At 36.6% G+C, this 24,914-nt stretch overlaps 1 protein-coding gene across 1 annotated transcript in view; it reads right to left on the reverse strand.

The window, feature by feature from the left end:
• The window catches only part of DPY19L1 (dpy-19-like 1 (C. elegans)), a 74,824-nt gene that overhangs the window by 24,796 nt on the left and 25,114 nt on the right, over positions 1 to 24,914 (reverse strand). The window contains exons 3-11 of the mRNA XM_009332419.1: positions 24,314 to 24,382; positions 19,335 to 19,359; positions 17,952 to 18,039; positions 17,175 to 17,312; positions 12,113 to 12,233; positions 10,337 to 10,430; positions 5,879 to 5,936; positions 2,200 to 2,291; positions 63 to 162 (exon numbers count right to left, since the gene is read on the reverse strand). Of these exons, the coding sequence (XP_009330694.1) occupies positions 63 to 162; positions 2,200 to 2,291; positions 5,879 to 5,936; positions 10,337 to 10,430; positions 12,113 to 12,233; positions 17,175 to 17,312; positions 17,952 to 18,039; positions 19,335 to 19,359; positions 24,314 to 24,382 (785 nt within the window). The remainder of the gene's footprint in view (positions 1 to 62; positions 163 to 2,199; positions 2,292 to 5,878; positions 5,937 to 10,336; positions 10,431 to 12,112; positions 12,234 to 17,174; positions 17,313 to 17,951; positions 18,040 to 19,334; positions 19,360 to 24,313; positions 24,383 to 24,914) is intronic.

Here is a 24,914-nt window from a genome sequence, read left to right on the forward strand (position 1 = left end):
ACAAAGCAGTCAATTTGCCTAGATAAGACAAAGAGGCTATTTAGAGGTGAATATGGTCTTACCTGTGTTAGAAGAACAAACTGAGCAAACTGCCAGGGAAGCATGAAAAAGATATTAGAAACACACAGTGCAATCAAGCTTCCTGTATTAATATTCGGAATCCTTGGGAAAAAGAGACAGAATAGGCATCAGTAAGTAAAATTACACTGGTATTTGCATATTATTGAAAAGTACAATAGAGAATGCAATAAAAACAAAGTTACCTTGACAGTTAGCTAGCAATATCGATCAACTACAAATAACACTGCTCATATAAATTTAATATCCATTTTCTATCAGTTTCCAAAAACAATCATTTTGATGCTTTATGTTTCTTAACTATTTGATGAGTCACTCATTACCAAACAAGTCTTCTCCTGGCAGCATGTAATATAGCAGGCCAACCTACGTCACTTGAAGTGGTCCACCTTCTTGTAACAACTCTACAGTCAGGTCACAGCCATTTCCATTTCAGCTGGGATCACAACTATTCTCAAAACAGTCTGCATTTGAAAGTGATTTCACTTCTCTCTCTCACATTTCTTCCGTATTTACTTTCTGCAATTTTCTGCCAGCAATCCTGAGTGAGGTTTCAGGGCAGGAGACAATGACAAGTACATGAAACTCATCTTTTAACTGAAAACAGCCCATTCTCTACGTCCTTCTATAAGTCTTATTTATTTAATCCTGTGTTAGCTCTGAGTTCACTTCAGAAACATGTCATGTTTCAAATGTCACTAAGTGGCCCCCAACAGATGAAGACACCATAAATACTCTGCTGTAAAACGCAAACCCAACAGATTACAGCAATCTCACCAAATTCTGTAAAATTTTCTTCAGCTTCTTTTACAAAGCCTGAAGATTAGCTTCTATTGGAAGTCACGCTGAGTATGAGTCTAATGTATTAAGTAATACATTGTGATACAAGTGATACAAATAATGGAAAATTTAAGTTCCAGTCTCTGTTTCAAAGATAGTTCCTGTATTTCATTAGAATACTGCTATACATAAAACAGAGATGCTCTTGAAGCAGTAATTATAACTGAGAAACAGAATGTTAAAATGTTTATCTCCTTTTTGGAACCTAACTCTGAAATGCTTAAATACCTACTTCTCATCAGTAAGCAAGCCCAGGTATTATTTTATGTACCAAGATTTGAAGAACAAGAGTGAATCTATCTAATCAAGAAGGGTCATAATTATAGGTACAGAATACATGTGGTCTGATCACCCTAACTTAAAATGTATTTTCCTCGGTTTTTTTGTTTGACCTCACAATTTAGCATCAAGTGAACAGGTGTCTTTCTAATATGAAATCCAGCAATCTCTCTACAAACTATTCCTCAAAATATTTTTCTAGACAGCATATGTCTTTTCCTTGCCTAAAAACCACAAGTTAGTGACAGATGAGGACAAAATATTTTTTATTTAATCATCAATAACAAATCAGTATGACCTAATAAAGGAAAATCTGGGGTTACAAGTACAAAGTCCAGCTAAATCATAAATATATTGCAAATCTGGTGCAATGGAGTTGGTGGAAAAGCCCTCAAGTATTAACAATCATGCTTATTTTTCAAAACAGAGGCAAGACAGTAACAGAATCATGCTGCAAGCCAGAAACAACCACTGAAAAGCAGAGCTAATGAACTCAAGAACATCCCTGCATGAATGTAATTAGATTGAACTAGTTAGACTAGTTAATTAGTCATAGAAAACTAGCTTATGGGTGCCTATAGCATCCTCCGTTGCATAGCATAGGCTTATTCTAAGTGCAACCAACGTACCACTCTCCAAGAGGGAGAAAACCAATTGATGGAGTATCAGCTTGTTTCTCATGGGAAGGAAGTGACATCAACCAAAAATTCTGATTTTTAGTTTACATACGTATTTGCCAACACAGTAATTCTGATTTTTATTTTAATCATCTCTTCAAGTTGCAAAGTTTTTCCTTTTAATAAGTGAGTAATACGACTGCAGTTCTACTGGTGCAGCGTCTGCAATGTAACAGCCACAGGAAAGTTTCTTTGTTAACGATATCATTGCTACAGCACACAGAGGCACTTAAATAAATATTTAAATAAATGCATTTAAAGTGATGTCCTGTGACATTCAATTTTTTAAATCATTGTAAAGAGCTAAGTATAAATTGAAAGGTACCTGAGAATATAGGTCAGAAGCAACATCTGAAGCACAAGGAATGGGTATGAGAAACTTTCACGAAGAGGTGGAGTCCACATGACACGAGTGCACTAAAAGAAAGAACTGGGTTAGCTGGTAACATTTGCTGCTACATTTCCATAAAACAATGCATTTGTATTTCAAAATGAATGACCACAGATACTTCAATAAAGCAAAAACCAAACTACATGAGATTTTACTCACAAACTTAAAAAGAACAAGCCAGGAAGCAGAAAAGAGAAGGAAAAAGGAAGCGGCTTCCAGACTTGAGGTCTATGATGCACTGTTTAATTAAAATAGATCACTGCTTTTCCAAAATTAAATGTGGCAGCTAGAGAACATCCAAGAAAAAAAAGCCAGGACAGCAGCTGCTTGTCCCTGCTTCTGCTGAAATTAACAACTCATTCAGGTAACTAAGATCATTCTCAAATTCAAGCAGTGCCTTCCCACACTTAGACAGAGAAAGTGTGTGGGGAGAGGATCTGAAGGATAAACCGACACACTCTTCATTATGCTAGAGTTCTCTAGGTTATAAACATTTCACATTTCTACTAGCAACAGCACAGAAATTATAAAACCCGAAGCTGCCCTCCAAAACACGCCAGTAAAATTGAACACATGAAATTAAGCTCTTACAGAGCTTATACCAACTTATTTATTTTGCTCTTTAACCACAATAAAGCAAAGCATAATACAATGAAGTCAACTGAATAGCTTTTTCATTAATTTCTTGGGGTTCACGGCAAATGGCTCAGCTATAACTGTCATCTCCAATGTTTACATTCAGCTCTTTATAAAGTGCTTGCAGATGGCACTGACTATCAAAAAAATAATTACAACTTTACAGGACAACTTTGACATACAAATAAATGGGTTCAAAATGGCTATCAATAGATTTGCGCTAAAAATTAGAAGTAGGTTCTTTACAACTACAGGACAAAAACGTAGTTCATCTTAATATGGACCATAATGAATCTATGAAAGCTTATAGGATGTTGATGCCAGGATGTTCCTTCTCCTTCACGTCCTATAATCTTAAAACCATTTTTTAAAATAGTATTTTACCAAGGAAGTCACTAGAATCAACATTATACAATTCCTTGCTTATTGTCTTGCTATTTCACAAATATGTCAAATTAATAGTGTAAAATAAATGTGTAGAAATAGTGTAAAATAAATGCAAAGTACGGAAGCCCATCACATTAATCAAACACAGTCCTTGCTGTCTAAAAGCACTTTCTGTAAAAGCTGCATCCTGATTACCATTAAAATAAACCTTTCATAAATATATATACACTAATGTGTTGTCTTCAGCTGACTGCATAGATGTGATTAGTTAAAATTATTTTTATTAGCAATAAATATAATCATGATTATTCTAAAGCAGTATAGTCTTTTTGATTATTTTTCAAGACTACAGCAACATTTGATTTACCAAATCTTTTGGTACTGGAGGAGATAAAGACAGGAAAGAAATGATGAGTATATACAACCACAAAAAGGAAGCATTACCTTAAAAGTGGATTGACTAATGTAGCCCATGCTATTTTTCTATATTGGGAATGTAATACTAAACTCAGTCATCTGTGGATGATTTATCAAGGCTGTAAACTAACTTTGCTGCAGGTATAAATACATCAGTTCTGTCTAAGCTTGAAATCATTAAAACACAGTAGCACAAGCACAGCACAAATAAAAACATACTGCCTTAGGATCATCAGTTCAACGCCAGAAGGCTAACTGCTTTTACACAGCATTAGATCTGAGCTACCAAGACTTGCAAATCAGGCTTACTCATGTAGCTCAGTCCTATCCTTCCAGAAAAGGAAAGCAAATTTTTAGCAACTGGTTTAGCTCCCCAGTATGTACTGTTGAACCACATGCAAGATGATTTCCACAGAATCAAAGGCATATCGAAGAATTAAATAAAAGTTTTTTATACACACACGCGCACATGCACACCCACTGCATGTGATTCAACAGTACGCACAGTGAAGCTAGACCACCTACATACATGTAACCACATATATAACTTACATATATAACCATAGCTCTATATACACAACAATATCAAACAACTGTGTTATTTCATTAGGTACAGTACAAATGCAAAGAGCCAGCTGGGATCTAACACTGCACCTCTGCAAGTAAGTTCTATTGCTCTCCAGAAATCCATACAGCTGAGCCTGAATCAGGGTCACCCTACTTAAGCTCTACCTAAGCCCAGACTACATCTGTGTAGAGCTATGCAGGCCTAATTTCATGCCATTCTCCAAAATACACACATTATCTGTGTTGCTCCCCCAAGTCAAGTCATCCATAGAGAGAGATGAGCTCTCCTACAGAGTCTCGTACGGATATGAGAACTGGCTGTGCCATAGTGAAATAAATGCTTCTTTTCGTTATTGCTACCACTATCTTTGACGTTTTCAACTCGTTCCTTTCTGAAGTTACACTTTATCACCTTCACAGACTTGGCAAAACAGTGCATAGTCTATCACTATTTCCTAGCAAAGGATAAAATATTCACTTCACTTCAGAATGCCATTAAGAAGAATGGAAACCCATACAAAACTGTATTTACCCTCTTACAGCACCAAAAAAAGTTCAGAAACTCTGTAATGTTTACCTGGTCTGGACCAGGCAATTATCATCCATGGGTGAAAATTCTTCACGGAGGATATTTAGAGAAAAACATTTCAAATGAAACTTAGAAGTAAAATAGCTATTTCATCACACAGATTTTTGTTTTATAAGAAAACTGTCAAAGCTCACTATGAGTAGAAGCATCTTTGATTTTACTATGTGCAACTACATATTCTTACTACTCAGAGTTTTCTACCAAGTTCAGCTCAGTAAAGTAAGAAAACAAAACATAACTTTAACCCTTAACAAAATCATAAGGTAGCTAGTTTCCATCTAGAAAATCTTTACAGTACAGATGCATTTTAAGTAAAATAAAACAAATATTTATATGAATTTATGTACATAAAGTGAACATAAAAAACCAGAAACACTGCCCAAGGGTATCAGAATAAAAGCCATGAGTTTTTTTACAAAATATCAAACAACGACACGAACAGCATTAGCTGGGGACACAGGGAGATGTTTTAAGTGACAGTTTTAATGCAGCTTACTAATGAAGTTTAGCATTGGAATTCTCTATACACATATACGGTTTCTAAATTCTGTGTATCCCGGCTATAGTATATCAGTACTACAGAGGTTTCCTTGGGGTTTTTTTGTGTGTGTGTATTCATGAATTTCTGGTAAAATACATAGTGATTTCAAGAAAACCTCCTCCATTTCTGAAGCTTGTTCATATGGTACATCTAGCCCAGTTATGTCTGGAATGGGCACAAAACCAGAGTATTTTGATGTTTTGAAACTTGAAGACATTGCGCTACTAAGATTTCAATCTCAGGACCACTTTACAATATATTTCCTTTCTGAATTTTTTTTTTAACATCTAAGGTGACACATTGGACTGCGCTATACATTTTTGAGTCATAGCCTATTTTGCTTTCGATAACGTCTTATTCCCTTTAAATTCATCCCCTAATAGATAAGCAACACCACTATCTTTAATGAAATGAGAATTAGCTTAATGTTAAAAAAACAAAAAAAAAAAGGAGGGGACTAGGGGAGGGACACCTACCTCTCCATGGTTGAAAAAGAAACACACCACGGTAATGATGCCTCCTAGACGGCTCCCACTGTGAAAAGAACATGAAAAACAGGTACAATAGAATCTCATAATGGTCAATGCTGCTTAAAAAATGTGAAGCAGCACTTATGGACAGCTAGGTTTATTGAGGTGGAGTGGGGAATGCTTTCAAGCATCAAGGGAAAGCAATCTACAGCATACATACGATATTAAAATACTAGTTAGTCAGCTAATGTTTATTTCCAAGCAAACCACTCTTCATATATCAGCTCTTTTCTGCAGAACAGCAATTTTAACATAAGTAACTTGGAAAAAGGCTATTCCACTCCTCACAAACTTTCATTGAGATCATTACATCTGGAGCTTCATCTGCTGTACCCAGAGCTTGGTCTTGAAAAGTGCCAAACTTTTTTTTTTTTTTTTTTTAAAAAAACACCAGGCAATATAAATGGAATATTTCTTCCCTAATATGTTGAGCAGAAAACTTTAGAATTTGCATGCTCAATCACCCAACAGGGATCTTCGCAAATTTTGGTCTGAATCCAAGACTATGTTAGGGTAATCAAATCAAGCACATTCAAAAAACGTATTTAGAAATGAGTTCATGACGTGGCCAGTGCAAGATACAATTTAATTCTTATGTGAAATACTGAGATGTTAACATGAGGAAGTTTTTTAAGCCCTTGACCTCAGGATTTTTATATGTTTCTAAACCAAATTCACCGGTTGAATAATTAGCACCATGGAGTCAACATTAAACCCAAAGATATTATTCACATTTATCCCATCTCAAAAGAGCAATAGATAAGATCCCTATTTGTTTGACTAGATTTGTAATTACTCACGTCCTGTGATATAAAGAACGTTTTTGTGCACACAAGTGCACTACTACTATGAATGACAGAATACACCATTTCTGCTACTAAACAAAAGTATCAGCCAGCTGTTAAGATTCTTTAAGGAAAAAAACAAACAAACCTCAGATCCTCTCAGATCCTTCACCCATCACTAATATACAAGTCAAACAGAATCAGTGAGTCCTGGGTACAACATCTGAGGATTAAAAATATCAACTGAGTGCTAAAACAATCTCCAGGAATTGTGCATTCTTGCACATAAAACTCAACCTTTTATTCCGCAAATTCTAAAAGCATCAACACTGAAACCCAAAATTACTAAAAGAATGTGCTTAATATTGAAAACTGTTAGTCTTAGAAACAAAGGAAGCTAAAAATTTGAAAAAAAAAAAAAAACAAACAAACCAGAAACACAATTCAAGATCTATGCTAAAGGTTAACATTGTGATAAAACCTTAAAGTCTAGAATACAAAGGCCTTAATTGTATTATGAGTGCTTTAGAGCTACAAGCCTCTATAAGGGATCACTATTTCACCACATGAGAAAAGATCGGTAAATCTGTAGCGCAGAATAGGGAAATGCAGCTTGTCAGTATCTTTTCCAGAAGAGGAAATGAACAGAGCCTATTTCACAGCGGGTTATGTTTAGTGTTGAGTTAGACTCGTTATCTTCTAACAGTGCAGTGCTATCATGTAGGATATACAGTAGTTAAACCTTTCTATACCAATATAAAAGATAAAGGATAACTCTTTCCACTGAAACTCCCAAACCATACTAGAATTGGCAAAGTACATGCCCTTCAGTTGGAACCTATTTCCCCCATGTTTAATACAGAATAATCTAAATTTAATAAATAATTAGTAATTTTTAAAGAACTGATCTGAACAGTCACACTTTGTCTGGTAGAGTCAGCTCTGGAATAATGAAAGAACTAGTCTTTTGACTCCTTGGGTACAATAAGCTGAAGCTTAAAAGCCATCTGGAGAAATGCTGTAATTCATTGTTGATTAACATGCAAGAAACAAAATACTGAAAAAGTACTGTCAGAAGGAGATATGGGAAATTTACTGCTAGTTCCTCAAGACGCAGTATTTGGCAATCAGCTTAAGTATTCTGTCCCTTGACTACAAGAATAGAGAAGCAGGGAAGGTTGGGGGGAGGCAGAATCTTACAATTGCATAAAGTACTTATCATCCAAATGCCATTCCTTTGTCCATAAAAAAAACCCTAAAAAAGTGGCATGAGTTCTCATCATATTGCTTCAGTTATCTTAACAGAGAATGCTCCAGAGCTTGAGACTAACTTGCATCATATAAGAAGATTCCCAAGAGTCTTTGAACAAGCTCATTATAGAGTACAGCAAGCACAGATGTGAGAACACATGCTAGCTTGGAAAATAAAAGTGGTCTTCCACTATCCTATCACCTTCCATCACTAGTCAAAGATTGCAAAGAGACTAAAAGCAAATAAAGGCTGAAATAAAAAGATTACACATTCTATGAACATATAGGGAGACAAAAAAAACCACCTAAAAAACCCAATTATGTAAGCTTGAGATGATTAGTGCTAACAAATTCAGGAATGAAAAGGTAGAGAAAATATTAGAGGATGGTTTCCCACCATCAAATGAGTCATGCTATGAAAAAGCCTTTCAAAATGCATAGCAGAAACAAATCAGCTTTATGAAGGAGACTTATGCTGATTCATAAGATTAGCTACTTCAGTGTAGTAGAATTGCATTACTCCAGATTCAGTTCTTTTATTTTTCACACCTTATGGAAAAGCCTAAATATTTTGGCTTGCTTTGACTAAGGGGAACCTTGAAAAAGCCATAATGGCTAAGCAGTTGTTGTCGTTTAACCTCAGCCAGCAACCGAGCACCACACAGCTGCTCGCTCACTCTCTGCCCCCCCCCCGGTGGGATGGGGGAGAGAATCGGAATAATAATTGAAATAAAGTATAATAATAATAATAATAGAATATACAAAGCAAGTGATGCACAATACAATTGCTTAACACCTGCTGACCGATGCCCAGCCAGTCTCTGAGCAGCGGCCCCCCCGGCCAGCTTTCCCCCAGTTTATGTACTGAGCATGACGTCACATGGTATGGAATATCCCTTTGGCCAGTTTGGGTCAGCTGGCTGTGCCCCCTCCCAGCTTCTTGTGCATCTCCAGCTTTCTCAGTCAGTAGAGCATCGGAAGCTGAAAAGTCCTTGACTTAGTATAAACACTGCTTAGCAACAGCTAAAACATCAGTGTGTTAGCACGTTATTCTCATACTAAATCCAAAACACAGCACTATACTAGTTACTAGGAAGAAAATTAACTCTATCCTAGCCGAAACCAGGACAGCAGTCATCTAGATCTGGTGTCCAACTATGAATATTCTTCAGAATAAATAATTAAAATCAAAATCCTACCTGCAGGAAAATTCATAGTCACTTGTTATTTTTCATAACCCCATATAGCTAATGGCTTACACCTTGAAAGAACTGCATTTATATTCTAGTCATCTTGACTACCTACATAGCAGATCATTTATATTAAAAACTGAATTACTATCAATACTTGGTAGTTATTTATATTCAACACAGCCCAAGTCTAAGGAAAGTACTGAGAAATTAAGACCTTACTGCTTTTTCAGTAACACTAATACATAAAACGTGGGTTTCCATACACCTCCCTTAAGAGAAAAATGACAAGTTAATGATACGAATATTCAAAGTTTATCTACTTCCTCAAAACATAAGACATTAATTTCCTATGTTAAGGAACACAAACACATATATTTTACCCCCACTGTCAGCTCCTGCCCTTATACTATTCTTTATCTAAGTATCAGCACATGCTTCAGAGAGAGCAGGAAGAGAAAAGACACTGAAGCCAGGGAATGAGGGGGAAAACAATCACATCTCAGAGGAAAATGTAGCAGCCTTTTGCTTTTTTGCAAAATTGACAAATGAAAATAGAGATAAACAGAAAAATAGTTCCACTTCTGTTTTTCTGCTGAATGCGAGTCTGGTTTTGTATGAAAGTGTATTACAGTTCCTGAAATTTAAGGACAGATACTGAAAACAGAAATTTATAGAAAAAGGGAAGTGTATACATGTCTCCAAAAGAATGCATTATCTTAAAAAATATTCTACCTTATCAGTTAAATTAAAATTGAAAGAAATGCAATATGACTTAAGGCAAAGCATTGTGAAACTCCAATCTTGGTTAAAAGTACACTGTTGTTCAAACTTTGTTTAAAAATGAGTTACACTGGTAATTTTAAGAGCACAAACCTGTCAAAAGCTGTTTAAAACCTGCATAATATTTAGTTTTACCCACAACCCAGTGATAGCAATGAGATACCACTTCACTGAAATTTTCCACAACTTTTTCCGGCATATTCAATTATTTTAAGCAACAAGCTTCTCTGTCCCAGTAATTTTTTAGTGACAATGTATACGTAATAAAAAGCACTACTATTGTACAAACAAATAAACGAATATCCCATAAAGATATTCTAGCATTCACTTTTTCAAATTTAGTATAAAAACTGACAGCTAGTATCAACTAAATAGCTCAGTCTTAGTTGCCTTACCTGAGGTATGTACCGTATATGAAGAACAGTGACATCATTAATCCATTCAAAAGAAAAATCACAGCAACATAAAAGGAAGCAGGGTCTCCCAACCCTAACAAACAAACAGTTAACACGTTGTCAAATATAGAAGAAAGATCATATTGCTTAAAACCACCATACAATTGGTATAATACAGCACACAGCATACTACCTTAATATATCTACAGAAGGAGACAACAAAAAAAGTTAATGTCACAAGATTATTGTGGAGATTCAATTGGAAGAATACACTTCTGGAAAAAAAAAAAAGGAGGGGCGGACACAGCAATGGTGCAGTCAGCAACAGAACAAGCCAAGAGGGAAGCATTAACTGTAAAGGAAAAACCTGCCATGTATAGAAGGCACAAGTGTCACTAAGAACATTCTCTACAGACTACGTTTTGACTTCATAGAGCTTTTTAGAACAGGTTTGTACTCCCTATACTCTCACTTCCCATCTCTTGCAGGAGTAAATCCATCTTTAAACATGTCACACACAATGCTCTTCGCTTTCTTCGTTTCATTAGAAGCCAAGAGATTTTCCAATAATGCAAATCTTTCAGTCTATTCATTCACAAACACTTCTGCATTCACACTTCTGTTGTTACTCTCTTTACCATTATTTCTTTAAACCCTCCTGGCTCTAATCATTTCAGCAGTACAGCATAAAAAGCCTTATTAATTACAGAGAAGGTAGCAAAACTTCATAGTTTTGTATGCAGAAATGATTTTTCACCATTGCTGAAAATACAGCAAGACAGTTCTCTAAAGTAAGATGATGATATGCTCACCAAACATGGTAGTCTCAATAGTTGGTGTTTTTGTTGGTTTGGTTTTTACAAAAAACAGGAATGAAAAGTTATACATCTACTCACTGTTTATTGCTTCTGACAAAATTAGAGAAAGTGAATCATTCAAGCTCTGAAGAAAGTTCTTATAGCCTTTGTGCAAAGGAAAAATACTAACTTGTCACCACACGAAGACATTTTAAATGATAAAATGAAACAACTTCACAAGCTACCATCTATCATTCAGCTTTAACCGACTGTAGAACATCTCAAAAGCATTTCTCAGCAAGGTACTTTCATTGCATAATACTTACTGACAAGCCAATACTTTAAATGGGGAAAAAAAAAAAACCAAAAAAGTGGCAGCGTCCAAGCTTTGGTATAAAAATCAAGGTATAACATTGAAATTCTTATGCTGAATAGTAGGCCACAAGAGGAAGAGGATTCTTGCCAGCAGAATCACTACACAAGATTTCTCAAAAAGGCATCCTTGTGGTTACCTTTTTCCCCTTCCTCCCCACTCCTCAAGTTGTAGTTAGGGGAGGAAATACAGAGGGTAAGTTTTTGAAATGTAGGAACTTGGAATGTATTAGGGATTCTACAGAAGCTACAAAAATGTAATACATGTACAGTGGCCTCCAATTACATTTAGGACATCTTATTCTTTATAACAGTCCAACATTATGAAGGCTCAGACTACAACTGTGAAGTTTTGAATCGCAGTATAGGAATTCAACCTAGATAGGAGGACCTATCTAATAAGCAAAGCCCACATTCTCACCCCTGGCGTTCTTAAAAGTATCTTTTTTTCATGCTTCTCACTTATGTTGTGAACCTGACAAACCCACAGGCTTAGCCAAATGAAAGCATGTCAGTGATAAAGACACAGGAGTATTTATTACTTCTGAAATATGTAAAGCCACAATTATATGCTTCCAGGAAGAAACTAGAATAAAACGCAACTCACCCTCACAACTTTCAACAGGACTAAGCCCTTTTCCTCTGTTTACAGTCCAACATGTCTTTGTCGGTACACCAAGGAAATCCATAATGGCAGTATATATGCGGTACCAGCTGGCGAGGACCACCTAGGTAGAAAACAGGATTTGAAGTTTCTGAAAAGGAACTTCGAGATTAGCTCAATGCCCAAGGTAACCTCTCATGACAACTGGCCCTCATCCAGGATTTTTTTTAAACTCAGAATTTATCTCAACTACTTAGCATTTCTTACCATAATTTCCTAAAGGCATCCAACATAGACCAAGCGTTCATTAATAGACTAAAATTATGCCTGCCTTAGAACAGAAATAATTTCATGCATCAAACAAATATTTGAAAAAATTATACATTTCAATATTGTCTGGAAGGTTCCCCATTTAACTATTTTTGTTTATCAGATATTAAAATCCCAGATTTTGTTGACAGAGGACAGTTAGCCGAATTAAATCCATTAAAACCAATTAACTTTTTTTCCACCTGGCAAGAATATTAATGGACCAAATCTTTAGCGTTTTTACTCAGATAAACTTTGATAGCTTAAATTTAAGCATGCATTAGAAAGGGCTTCCAGATGCAATGTAAGACAGCATTTCCATTTTCCGTGCAAAGGTCGTAATGTTTTTGTAACAACAACCAAATTAAATCTCAACACTTGACACACAAAACATCAGTATTTTACACACAGAAAAATGACGACTCATCTCACAGCAAAGTCACTAGTTAACATTACCAAGCTATTCTGTCAGGATATAACTGACTTTATAGAGTTCATAAATGAGTAATGTGGCCATTCCAGTTGAGCTGCTTTGAAAGTTATAACCCAGGGGTTCCCAGACTGAAAATATGTTTCACCACTGCAGTATTAGCTGTCTCAGCCCTGTGTCACAGAAAACACGTACAAGAAGGATGATTCCCTCTTTTCTTTCCCCATACAACTAATAAAACTCTTTATGTCACTTCTATCTTCAAGAAGGGCAAGAAGGAAACAGGGAATTACACCTTGATCTCTGAGAACGTGATGGAGTAAATCCTCCTGGAAACGACTTCAAACATACTAAGGACAAAATAGTGATTGGAAGAGGTCAGCATGGATTTACAAAGCAGAAGTCACGTCTGCCCAACCTCATAACCTTCTGAGATGACTGTCTTGGTAGATGAGGGGACAGCTGTGGATCTTTTTTTACCTGCTGCCAATTCTGTTCTACATCTTTATTAAGACTAGATGATGGCACAAGAGAACATCCTCAAGTGATACAAAATTGAAAGGCGTCATTGATGCTTGTGTTGCTGTTCAGAGGGACCTCAACAGGCTAGAGAAATGGGCCAACAGGAATCTCACGAAAGCTAAATGCAATGTCCTGCACCGGGGAGGAACACCACCATGCACCAGTACAGACTGGAGTTGACCAGCTAGAAAGCAGTTTTGCAGAAAAGGACCTGTAAGTCCTGGTGGACAAGTTGTACCTGAGCCAGCAAAAAGCCCTTGTTGCAAAGAAAGTTAAATGGCTGTATGTCACGAGGACAAGAGAGGCGATTCTTCCCCTCTACTCAGCACTGCTAAGACTGTATCTCCAGTGCTGAGTCCAGTTCTGGGCTGCCCAAGACAAGAAGGACATAGAGTAAAGACGACTGAGACAGACTTGTCGGTTGACAAGACAAGAGATGATGAACACAAATTGAAATACAGGAAATCCCACTTATACATAGGAAAAAACTTTTACTTTGAAGGTGGTCAAACACTGGAACAAGTTGCCTAGAAGTGGAGATATTCAAAGTGAAACCAGAGATGGCCCTGAGCAACCTGCTGTACCTCACCCTGCTTCGAGCAGAGTGTTGAGACCAGATGATCTTCAGACACCCCTTCCAACCTCAACTGTTCTGTGATTCTGTAATTCATTAATTTTTAATAGCAGGGCTCCAATCATCATGGCTTACTTAATCTGTGGCCTCTACACTCTCTCACAATGTAAATCTTATACATTTAAAATACAACTACATCTTTCTAGACCAAGACTCCCTGCCTCAATATTCTGTCCTGCAAAGTACACTATCCTGAATTCCTGGAGGCTTTCTGAACATTTGTGCCCTGGCAATTCTGACTGTGCATGTGTGCACACATGAACCAGTCACTTGCCCCACCTCCAGACAGCCAACAACAGGACTGGGGAACCAAATCCAAATCTCTCCTCATCACCTGAATGTGGTTTGTACACTGCCAACAGAATGCATACGGCAGCTTAGAGATATCTATTTAGCATATCTGCATCACCAGCCCTGAAGCTGACATTACCCTAAGCACATAAAACATTCTTGCTGAACCAATGTTGCACGAAAAATTTTATTATCAGCTTTACCTTTTTACGTCACAAGTGCTTGTGTCTGCTGCAGATGTTACCACACATGAATACTCCCTAAAAAGGTACCAGGTTAGGTACTCCATGCAAAACACAGAAACCTTTTTTGCCAAAAGCTACTTTATATGAAACAGTTAACATGAGCATAAAAACGGAAGGAAATCAGTAGTACAAAATTGCTAGGTCAATTAGAGCACAATGGCATTTTTTGAATTCCTACTGTCCCATATCAGATGAGGGAGTAAATGCAAAACTTCGAAAACAAAAGACTGGCTCTCAGACTCAGAAGATCTCTGTGGGCCAGGCCAGTCCTTTGCTGCAAAAGAACATGTAGAAAAGCTAATCCCTTTTACTAGTTGCCTCTGAGTAAGCATTTTAACGCCAACTATGCAACACTCATCACTCCAACTCAAATTTTCATCATCAGGGCCACACACAGAAATATCAACTGTTCTGTAACGATGAACAGCCAGAGGGTAAACTTAACACATTATCTCTCCGCCACAGAAATTAACACATTATCTCTCTGCCATTTTGCATCAGGGATTGCAGATGAAAACCACCACAACTACTGGAACAACCTGACTATGCAGCAAATACCTGGAAAATCAAGACTTTATTGGGACTATAATATTGTACAACTACAAGGACTGACTTGTTGCTTTTGACAGGTTTTTTTTTACTGCTTATATTTATAATTTACATAGACGATGCAGTGATTGCTATGGACTCACTTTATCTTTCTTTTTCCTTCATTTTAAGTTTTCATGGCTAGTACCGGCTGTACACGCAGATGAACGGTTCTACTTTTCTTAATGGGTTTAACATCCTGTTTAGTAACTGGATTTCAAGGCTATTTTTGATGCAATTACTTTTGAAAACCGCTAAACAAAAATTTTATTAAAATTCAGCCTTAATGCTAATATTGGGCTGAAAGAGCTGGAAAGATCCTAAAATATCAAACAGGAAATGAAACACTTTCAGAAAACATGACTGGATACTGAGTATCAGAAAGAAAAATTTCACTGCCAACAAATAAATCCATAAGCATCTTCCCACCACCCAGCCCCCTAAATAAAATTAGATGAATTTGGAGAACATACTTCAAATGTCAAGTTGCACCTATTGACAGTTTTACAGATGTAGTTATGTGGAAACAATAGTACTCAAGAAATAGACTTAAAAAACCCCTATTTACAGGAAGGCTAGACATCAAGCAGTAAATGACTGAAAAGAGCAGAGGAGACTGTTTGTCTGCTTTGCACACCCACACAAGCGCAGAAAAGATGAATGAATTCATACCTTATCACCAAGTTCTATGAGCCAGTAAGATCCTAGAAAACTCTGAATGAACAGACAAGCCTACACATTTTGCACAGTAATCTACCTAATGTTCTTACAGAATGTCAACCACTATATCTGATTGCTCGTTTTGATTTCATCATCCAATTTACTTAGTCATCTTTCACGGTGATACTGATGATTCTCTAAGAGCAAGTTCATTTGACCAGTTATCTTTGATTTTTGCAAGTCAGACTATAGCTGAAGTCAATAAATCTTTCTCAGCTAAAGAAAATAACATTATAGTACTCAAATAAGGCACATGTTCCCAATGTTGCATTTCTAGAACTGAACTGCAATCCCTTTGGAGTTAAATCAAAACCAAACCACCAAAAAAACCCCCAAACCTAAAACCAGCAAGAGGGTAACAAAAAGCACTCATCTATAGCATTTAGTTCTTCCAGAGCAAGGAATTAAGAAGCAAATGAAATCACTATACAATGCAAGTTGTATAAATACATGCATGCCGAGAACCCTTACACATACAGTTCCTGAAAGCAGCTCTGCTCTGACAGCGCAGGAGAATGAGTATAAATGCTAGTACCCAACAATTACAGCCATTATTAGTCCTTGATTCTCAAAAAAATAAGCTGTTGCTGACACATGGAGTTACAGAAATGTACATTAACCAAAGGAGTTTTCCCTTTGCAAAATATTTGAGACACACTGGCAAACCGTAAGAGAGAAAACCAAACATTTCTGTACTTAAAGACACGTTCTTTTTAGTGACAAAAAAAGCAGAGTAGGAACATAATCTAACCAGCTAACAAGCCTAACATCAAGTGTGTACAAACAACAGCAGTCAGTCCTCTACAGAAGAATTTCTTCTGCAACATGTAAGTGAACTATTACCATTCATGGATTTTAGGGCCACAGTGAACTGTAATGATTCGTTAGTACATTGTCCTACACAAAATGCAAGCCAAAATAACCTCTCAGTACCTGTATCACTGCAGACATTGTCACATACTACTGATGCTTCATATGTCATATTTCCTGAAGTACACAATGTCAGCAACTTACTTGCTTTCAGTGAAAAGAACAAAAGAAGACAAGAAGTATAGAATTGGATTGCAACTTCAGGGCATGAAACTAAGATCTAGAGAGTATTCACATTTGATCGGACATACTTGAAGTCTGACAACTGATCACAATGTATGAAGTAACTTTCTCATTTTAAATCTGGAACTAAAATAAGGTATTTAAGCAACACTTCATTAGTCACTATATCTTTACAACCACATTTTCCAGAGCGATTTTTTTTTACAAATTTGTAGTCAAACCTAAAGAAACCGAAGATTTATCAGAAGGTATTATTTTTAAAACATAGCTCACCTCTGGGTAAAGATTGAACCTTTGTAAGGTGTTAATCACTAAAGGATATTCAGTTAGTCTGTCATTCATAATTGCCCATACTCCATTCCAAAACGATGGTGCCTCAATAATGATCTTGAAGTAGGAATAATAAAGACCCTATAGGAGAGCAGAATCATTATTTACCATTAAAGAGGTCACTTCTGCTTCATGAACTGCCATACACAAGCTTTGTTTTTAAATCAAATTTTGTAATAAAACAAATAGGACAAAACGATTCAAGATGACTATCTAGTTTTTCAAATCTCTTCTATTAGTGCCACTGAAGCACGCGATGTGGGTTTCCTTCCACCTTGTTTCATAGGACATGCGGAAATCTCTCATTTGGGCTGGTAACTATGCACTAGCATGGTATTTCACAACTCTCAAAATAAAAGCAGCCAAAAGGTGTATACATACGCAAACATCTATTAGCTACAAAAAATTATTTTTAAAAAAAGCTGCAAAACAAGACTGTAATTGAAAGTATGCTACAAGGTTCTTGTAGTTTTGTATTTTAGCTCCTCTAGAATCATATTTTTAAATTTTATTTTAAGTGAACTGTGAAGAGAGACACTCATAGTGATCAGCTGCAAGACACACAAATGCTCTGCATGTAGAGTGTAATGCATGTTAGTTGCAAGATATCAATATATTTACTTATCCAGAAGGTATTAAGAAATTTTGGAAAGCCCACGATCACAAGATTACAGACAGAAGTTTTCCAATCACTAAATTTTTATTGAAATATAATCTAACCATTTCCGTGCGAAAAGCCATTTCTCTTTCTAGCGTTGACAGGTGAGAAAAATGACGGTCATTTTCAAAAAGAGTTGTTATGTGATACCTGTTGAAAAATAATAATAATTAAAACTGAATAAAGAGTTTTAGAACCTGTGCTAAGTCACATATACCAAGGAAAAGCTGACAAAACAATTCAGTGAAGACCCAAAGTTTACTTACAAACTGCAATTTTAATTTACTCGTATAGTATACCAACATTCTCCTCTATTCAGGCTATTTTAAATGGAAAAAATATTAATCCATACAGCATTTATTAAATTGTATTATGGAATTAGTTATAATACTCTAATGCATTTTAACTTAAGTGCAGACACTTAAGGATAAAAAGTTTAATGCTATTAAAACTATCAAGTCTACATATCAGGAAAGAAAATTCCAGTATCTGACAAATGAAAAGAATCACAGATTAAAAACTGGTGAAAATAACAGCGCACATACAAGTAACGTATGTTTTTTTCCACAAAAATCTTCTCTGACTTGTATTTTAATGCAGTTATCTGTCATTATATATAGATGCGCTTGCCATCAAAAGTATATTTAAATAAAGGTGCAACTACGGGGTGGGGGGGGAAGCCAGGAAAAATGCAAATAATTTTGGAGGCAAAACTTGCCATTTCCAAGCGGAGCTTCATCTCCAGAAAGGATGGAAAAGAAAGAGCAGTGCACATGACTCTGCTTTTGAATAGGAATTTGCAAGAAACAAACAACTAAAAATCAATAGTTCTTTTTGAGCTAGGAAACAAAAACAGAGTGGCAGAAGCTGTTACTTTTTATCTCTGCAAAAGCAGCTGGTGAAAATCACTATAGAAGCCGTTCTATTTCAAGTCTATACTACAAAAAGGAAGGGTGTGGATTAGGATGGAACCTGAAACACAAGGATTACGTTGACAAGAGTAGTTGAAAGGCCATTCTTCTGTACACAAAGAAAACATTGGCCAGCCTTTGCTGAAGAGGTTAGAGAAAACGTGATGTAAGACTAAGAAACTAAAGCAGAATCTAAATAAGCAGAACACAGGAGAAAGTTGAAAGGATTTACCTGGACTTTCAAAACCCACTGAGGGTCAAAAGGTCTGTTAATGGAAATGCACATGAATTTGTATAGCTAAGCAACAATTTTCCACCTGGAAAGCAGGCTTCACTCTTTGCTGAACAGGCTTAAAAAACCTTTCATGTCGGCTTCACGAGAACAGAGTTATTCATCTTAGAGACAACAATTTGGTATTGAGAGGAAAGATCTAAATATAAATTATCCCAACAGCTTGTCTAAATATAAGTCAAAATGGTATTTTTATTATTTTAAAATATCGTATTACTCTCAAGCAATAAATTTAACCTTACCAATGTAGGACTCCTGCAGAAGCAGCTGTAAAGGAAACAAAAGGCGTCAAGTTACTCAAATATTTAAATCATTAAACATGAAATCATGTTCTTCATAAAGTAATTATAGTACTACTTCAGAGGTGCACAGAAGGTATTCAGCCTCCAGAGGAATAGAAGAATAGGAACATCTGAATTAACTTTTATGGCCAGCTCTTTGAAAATCTGAAATTATGCTGATGGCGTTCAGCAATAGGCAATGTATCACCTATATCCTGCATCACTCAAGTTGATTCATCAGAATCTAATGCACCCATTTCAGCTATCAATAACAAAACTGAACAATAAGCATTTGTTTTAATAAGCACAAATATTTTTAACATTTTAAGATACCTACTGTGACTGTTCACTCAACTCCTGCTCAGATTTTGGCTAACGCACAGCTCATACTAAGGCCTGATGTATACTAGGAGCAGCGCTGTTAGGTCAAAGCAAGGGCAACATATAGGCAGGACCTGGTGGCCAGAACGGGTTAAAGGTCATTATGCAGCCATTATTACCCACAGCTTGCTGTCTCCTGCAGCCATAATCCTCGCATATTGATTGCCTGGCAGTTACTTCAGAATCTGCTAACTCATGGAAATGGTATAGACCAAACTTCCAAGCTGGAAGGTACAAATACGTCAGCTTACCCAAAAAGTTTTTAAAGCAGATCCAGCAGCAGCTGGACTGCTGAGGCTTTCGTGCTTCCCAGTGTGATACAGAGGACACCTGCACCGTGATGGAAGAGGAAGGATGAGCACTCCCACCATGGGCTAGGCAACTATTTTGCTCATAGGTGCACAAGTTAGGAGTTAGTTATGAGCTGCAAATTAGAGAACTTGCGAGTTAGAAACCTCATGCCTTAAGAGAAGAATTAGTGAATTCCCATGTTAGACTAGTCTGTACGAAGTGGATTGAGCCCTTGTTTGTCCTGTTTCTTTGTTTTCTTTCCTAATGAGCTCATAAAATAAGGTTTAATTTTCAGAGTACATTGTCCTGTAAATTTGAGAGATCCAAACAGACCGTGACAACCAACACAAATCTAATTGAGACTATAATTGCTAAAAAAGGTAGACTCTACATGTAATAACATTCCATTTGTCCATTCGGAGACTATCTGCACTGTTGTCACATAGGCACAGAACAAGAGAGGTAATTTGAGGGACAAAGGGAAAAGACTAATGATGATAAAGTGGTGGGTAAACAGTCTAGGTCTCCGACTTCTTTAGCATGACAAGATCCACAGAGAGCAGAAGCCACTCCATTTTGCTTAGGCAGCATTCACAATATATCCAGAGCTCACCATGGAAACAAAGCCAGCATGAGTGAGGGATAAAGGGTAGGCATGTAGAGCGACCACAGTGCTCCTTCTAGACTGAAGGTGTCTTGGTTGCCCTCTAGGCACACAGTGGCTCTCTGCCATAGAAAGGTCAGGCAGACGGGTTGCCTTTAATCCAAGAAAACCTTTATGGTTAATGCAGAGCCCTCTCATTCACACAGGCTGTATGGAGCAGAGAGAAAGTGGAGAGGACAACCACCCTCTCTGCTTGCACCCAGCTAGAGCCAGACAGGTGCTGAGCACGGTGTCCCTCTCCAGGGTGCTGATCTGCACAGACCTCCTACAGCCTGCAGGCACCCAGGCACGGCCCTCCCCTCTGTGGCGACAGGGTCAAGTTGCTTGCACATAGGTAAAATATATAACAAATGCCTGCACACTGATGTAGAACAGAGTTGGAGAGTTAGTGAATGCGCATGTGTTCAGACTGCATGTTACATGCGTATGGTGGTCTGTTTCTGGAAAGCAGCAGGGACAACAGAAAGAAAAACACCTTTGCAAAAACACTAAATTTATGTGGAAAGGAGTGGACTGAATGTACACTTCGTGCCCTAGTATATATGCCCAAAACACATGTTCCTCCAACACAGAGCCTGGAAGTGCTGCTGTTGGCAGTACTTGTTATCATTGTCACCACAACGCTGCTGCTGGCGGTACTTGTTATCGTCGTCACCACCACCAACTTCATGTAGTAGTTGAGGTTGTACAATGCCACACTGAAACTTCCTTAGGAGTTTTTCAGCTCCACTTCAGTCACTGAAGTAGTTTCCTCAAAGGGAAGCCTGGATTTCAGTTAGAAAATGAATACCACAAGCTTTCATTTAAAACTTTACATTTTTACATATACTTTCCGAAAAAAAATTCACCAAAGGATTGCTCCATGTAGTTCACATTAAGTGGAATTTAATGTCTTAGGAAAGTTTCAGGAGCTGCAGATTTTTTTTTTTATACTAAGGATCTTTACGTTAGTTCTCATGGAGAGCTGCAAACTCCTTTTTCAGAAAAGCAGATATGGATATGATATGGAATTCCAGGTAAGCACATTAGCTATATCAGCAACACAGCAAACCATATTCCATAAACAAACACATTTTGCAGTAACTGTATGGAAAGAAACAGAGCAGTCCATACCTTTCGTAGTTATTACTTACCAAGTCTCACATTTGCACAAGGCATATTTAATTTCTCAGTAACATTTCTAAGATTCCCAATAAGATTAGATGCTGAAATATACATTTACATATAAACACACCCCAACTATAAAAAAGTATCAATTTAAAGACAGATTACATGTTAGGTAAGTATATACAGTAAAGTCAAAATAAATGCACATTAGCTACTAGTATTGTTCATGATCTCAAATTAATGTGATTCCAAATAAACTAAATACACAGTATTTTATTGTTGCAAATAAATTATATATTAATACGGAAATTACATTTCAGATTCAAACATACCATTTATGTCATAGAGAAAACAATGTATTTAAATCTGATTCTTCCCTTCAGTAAATACTTTATTTAAAGTCAATGCATTAAGTGTAAATACTTTCACAGTTGTTTTGGAGAATTTCATGTACATTTTTATAAAACTTCACAACATCACTCTATTATAAATATAAAATGAAGACCTTTTATAATCGCACAGCAATTCATGTCACTACTCACATTTCAAGAGACAATGTGCTTAATTCATAGACTTACACTATGAGTCCAAATCGACATTTTTCAACAGACTGCATCCAGGCTTACATTGAGCTAGTTTCTGATGGAAAACATGCAGACCAGCTCTCGTAAATTACCATCCTTTGAGCCCATTAATATCCTTACTGGGGAGGAAATGAAGGAGAGGACAGGAGAGGAATTCTAGAGTCCTAATGCTACAAAGACTTTTACAGCTACTACGTACTTGAACTTGCAGATGCCATTTTCTCACCCAACCTAAGAATCCCTAAAAGCAAAGCATATGATCAAATTTTTGCAGACTAGGGCTATTATGTAAAATCTGATAGTTTATTCTTCAGATTTCCTATTTTTGCCTGTGTTCTATTCCAAGAAAAAGAATGTGAATGGCATACAAAAAGCATTCTAATTCTAGAAATTAAATACTGAAGAATAAAGCCATAATATACAGAAGTCATTTACCAAGAGAACAACAAACACTGAGATACCATAATGCAACAGGATGAAAATGTACTAGAAACTGATTAATACTTTGCAAGCATCCCCAAAATGACTAGGCAGGAATACAGCAGAACTGGGAACAATGAGGAATGTGCGAGCATTGACTACTTCTGCAGCTTCGTCAAGATGTTTCACTGAGAGATTCTGTGCAATCGAGAAAGGATGTCTTCAAGAATAAGGCCTCAATTCAATGGTCATTTTAAAAAAAAACCCAACATAATAGGGCAAAGTGTTGTATAAGAATGTCCTTGAAAATCTGACGACTTTATTGTTGCACGTAAATTGGAGATAATTCCTAAGAGAAAAAAAATCCACACCCTGTAACAAAACTAGCTCCAACTGTGGGAGCCTCTGTTTTTAAAATCTGGACCTTACAGCTTAAGCAAAACAACAACAAAAATTCAAATACCACTAACCAAACCCCACTATTTCATATTTAGTATGTGTACATTCTTTGCTACTGCAAATACTGTATGCTATTACATACTTTGCTATTAAAGGTTTACTCCTATTAAAAATATAAACAGCTCCCTGAAGTATTTAATTGGTTATCTGGGTTTCACAGCCAAATTCAAACTCCAGAAATTATAAAGCGCTCTATCTAATTGCTCTCAAATTTCAATCAAAGGAAAGCCTTTTTCAATTTTGACCATCAGTTTAACATTTCTATGTCATTTAAGTAACTACTAGTCCAGGAAATGCTGAATAAACAGAGGTAAGCAAAGCAATTCAGGAGCAGTTTATTAATCAATTAGTTTGTAAGCTAAGGTTGTTTCCCTGCTACTATTTTGCAATGTAATTCATCAAACTGAAGAAACTCCCTTTGGCAACAAGGACTACTGGTGGCGTGATTAATAGTACCAGCATCTTCGGAATACCCTGACAGTCTTAAAATATAATACCTTTAAGAGTACATCTAACTGCGCATCTGACAAATATGCTATTATTTAACATTTATTAACTTTAGGAATGCATTTCATATTTAATTTTGCAAACACTTGAGGTGCTTCTTCCAAGATTTTAGCCATTTTATTATTTACTCCAAAACATTCCCAAAGATAGTAACAGCTGAATTTACATCCCCCTACAGTTGTATGTTCATCCACCCATAATCCTTCCAAAACAAGCTGTTTTGATTACATTACTTATTAAGAGTTGCTTTTGGTTTTTTCCTAGAAGGTAACGACTGGATAGGAGACATCCATAAATATCTGGACAGTTATTTTCCTACAAATGTTCTGATACCACATCAACTGCTACAATAGCAGCTTTACAAAACTTACCAGGTAGGAAGTTACTTCCTGTCCCTTTTCAACATAAGCTACGCATTTTTGTTTTTCCAAGTTATATTTCCAAATATATTTTGATACAGTTTACAATTCCAGAGAAAGAAAGGTAAAAAGAACAGTACTTTCCCCCGACGCATTCCTCCTACTTACCCAGAATGAAAGTGAGCCATATCTTGCTATCAGCTTTTATGATGAAGGCCTTTCTGTCATCAACAAACACTGTCAAAAGAAAACAAGTATTTTAAGCATCAATTAAGAACAGCCTCTGTAAAAGGAAATCTGTTCGAACTCTGCAGCATTAGTTTTCTGTAGAAATCTCGACTTCAAAACTGCTGAAAGAAATTTCATACAGCAAGTCAGTAACTACACATACAAGTGTTAAACAGATAGACTATTAAGGCGACTACACAAACCAGGTTTTTAATTCCTGAAATAACTTTTACAAAATAACTTGTCAAAAGAGGATTTGTTCATAGATGCGCTATTGACAAATTCACTCAAAGAGAAAGTCAGGCTTTAAAAGAATAAGCAACCCTCCATCCTTTCAATAAAGCGTATCAAGAAATAAGCTGGTCATACCAACACTATAAGCAGAGCTAGTCAACACGATTAGAGGGGCTGTTTTAAGAGGAGTTAGTTACACAAACAGCACACTGTCCCACTTCTCCCGCAAAGGATGCTCAAGTGGTAAAAAACCCTTTTCCTCCCCCTCGCCCCCGATTCTCGCCGATACCAGCGCGGGTCTTGTCAG

This window comes from Pygoscelis adeliae, unplaced genomic scaffold, assembly GCF_000699105.1.
Source record: "Pygoscelis adeliae isolate BGI_AS28 unplaced genomic scaffold, ASM69910v1 Scaffold58, whole genome shotgun sequence".
Lineage (NCBI taxonomy): Eukaryota > Metazoa > Chordata > Aves > Sphenisciformes > Spheniscidae > Pygoscelis > Pygoscelis adeliae.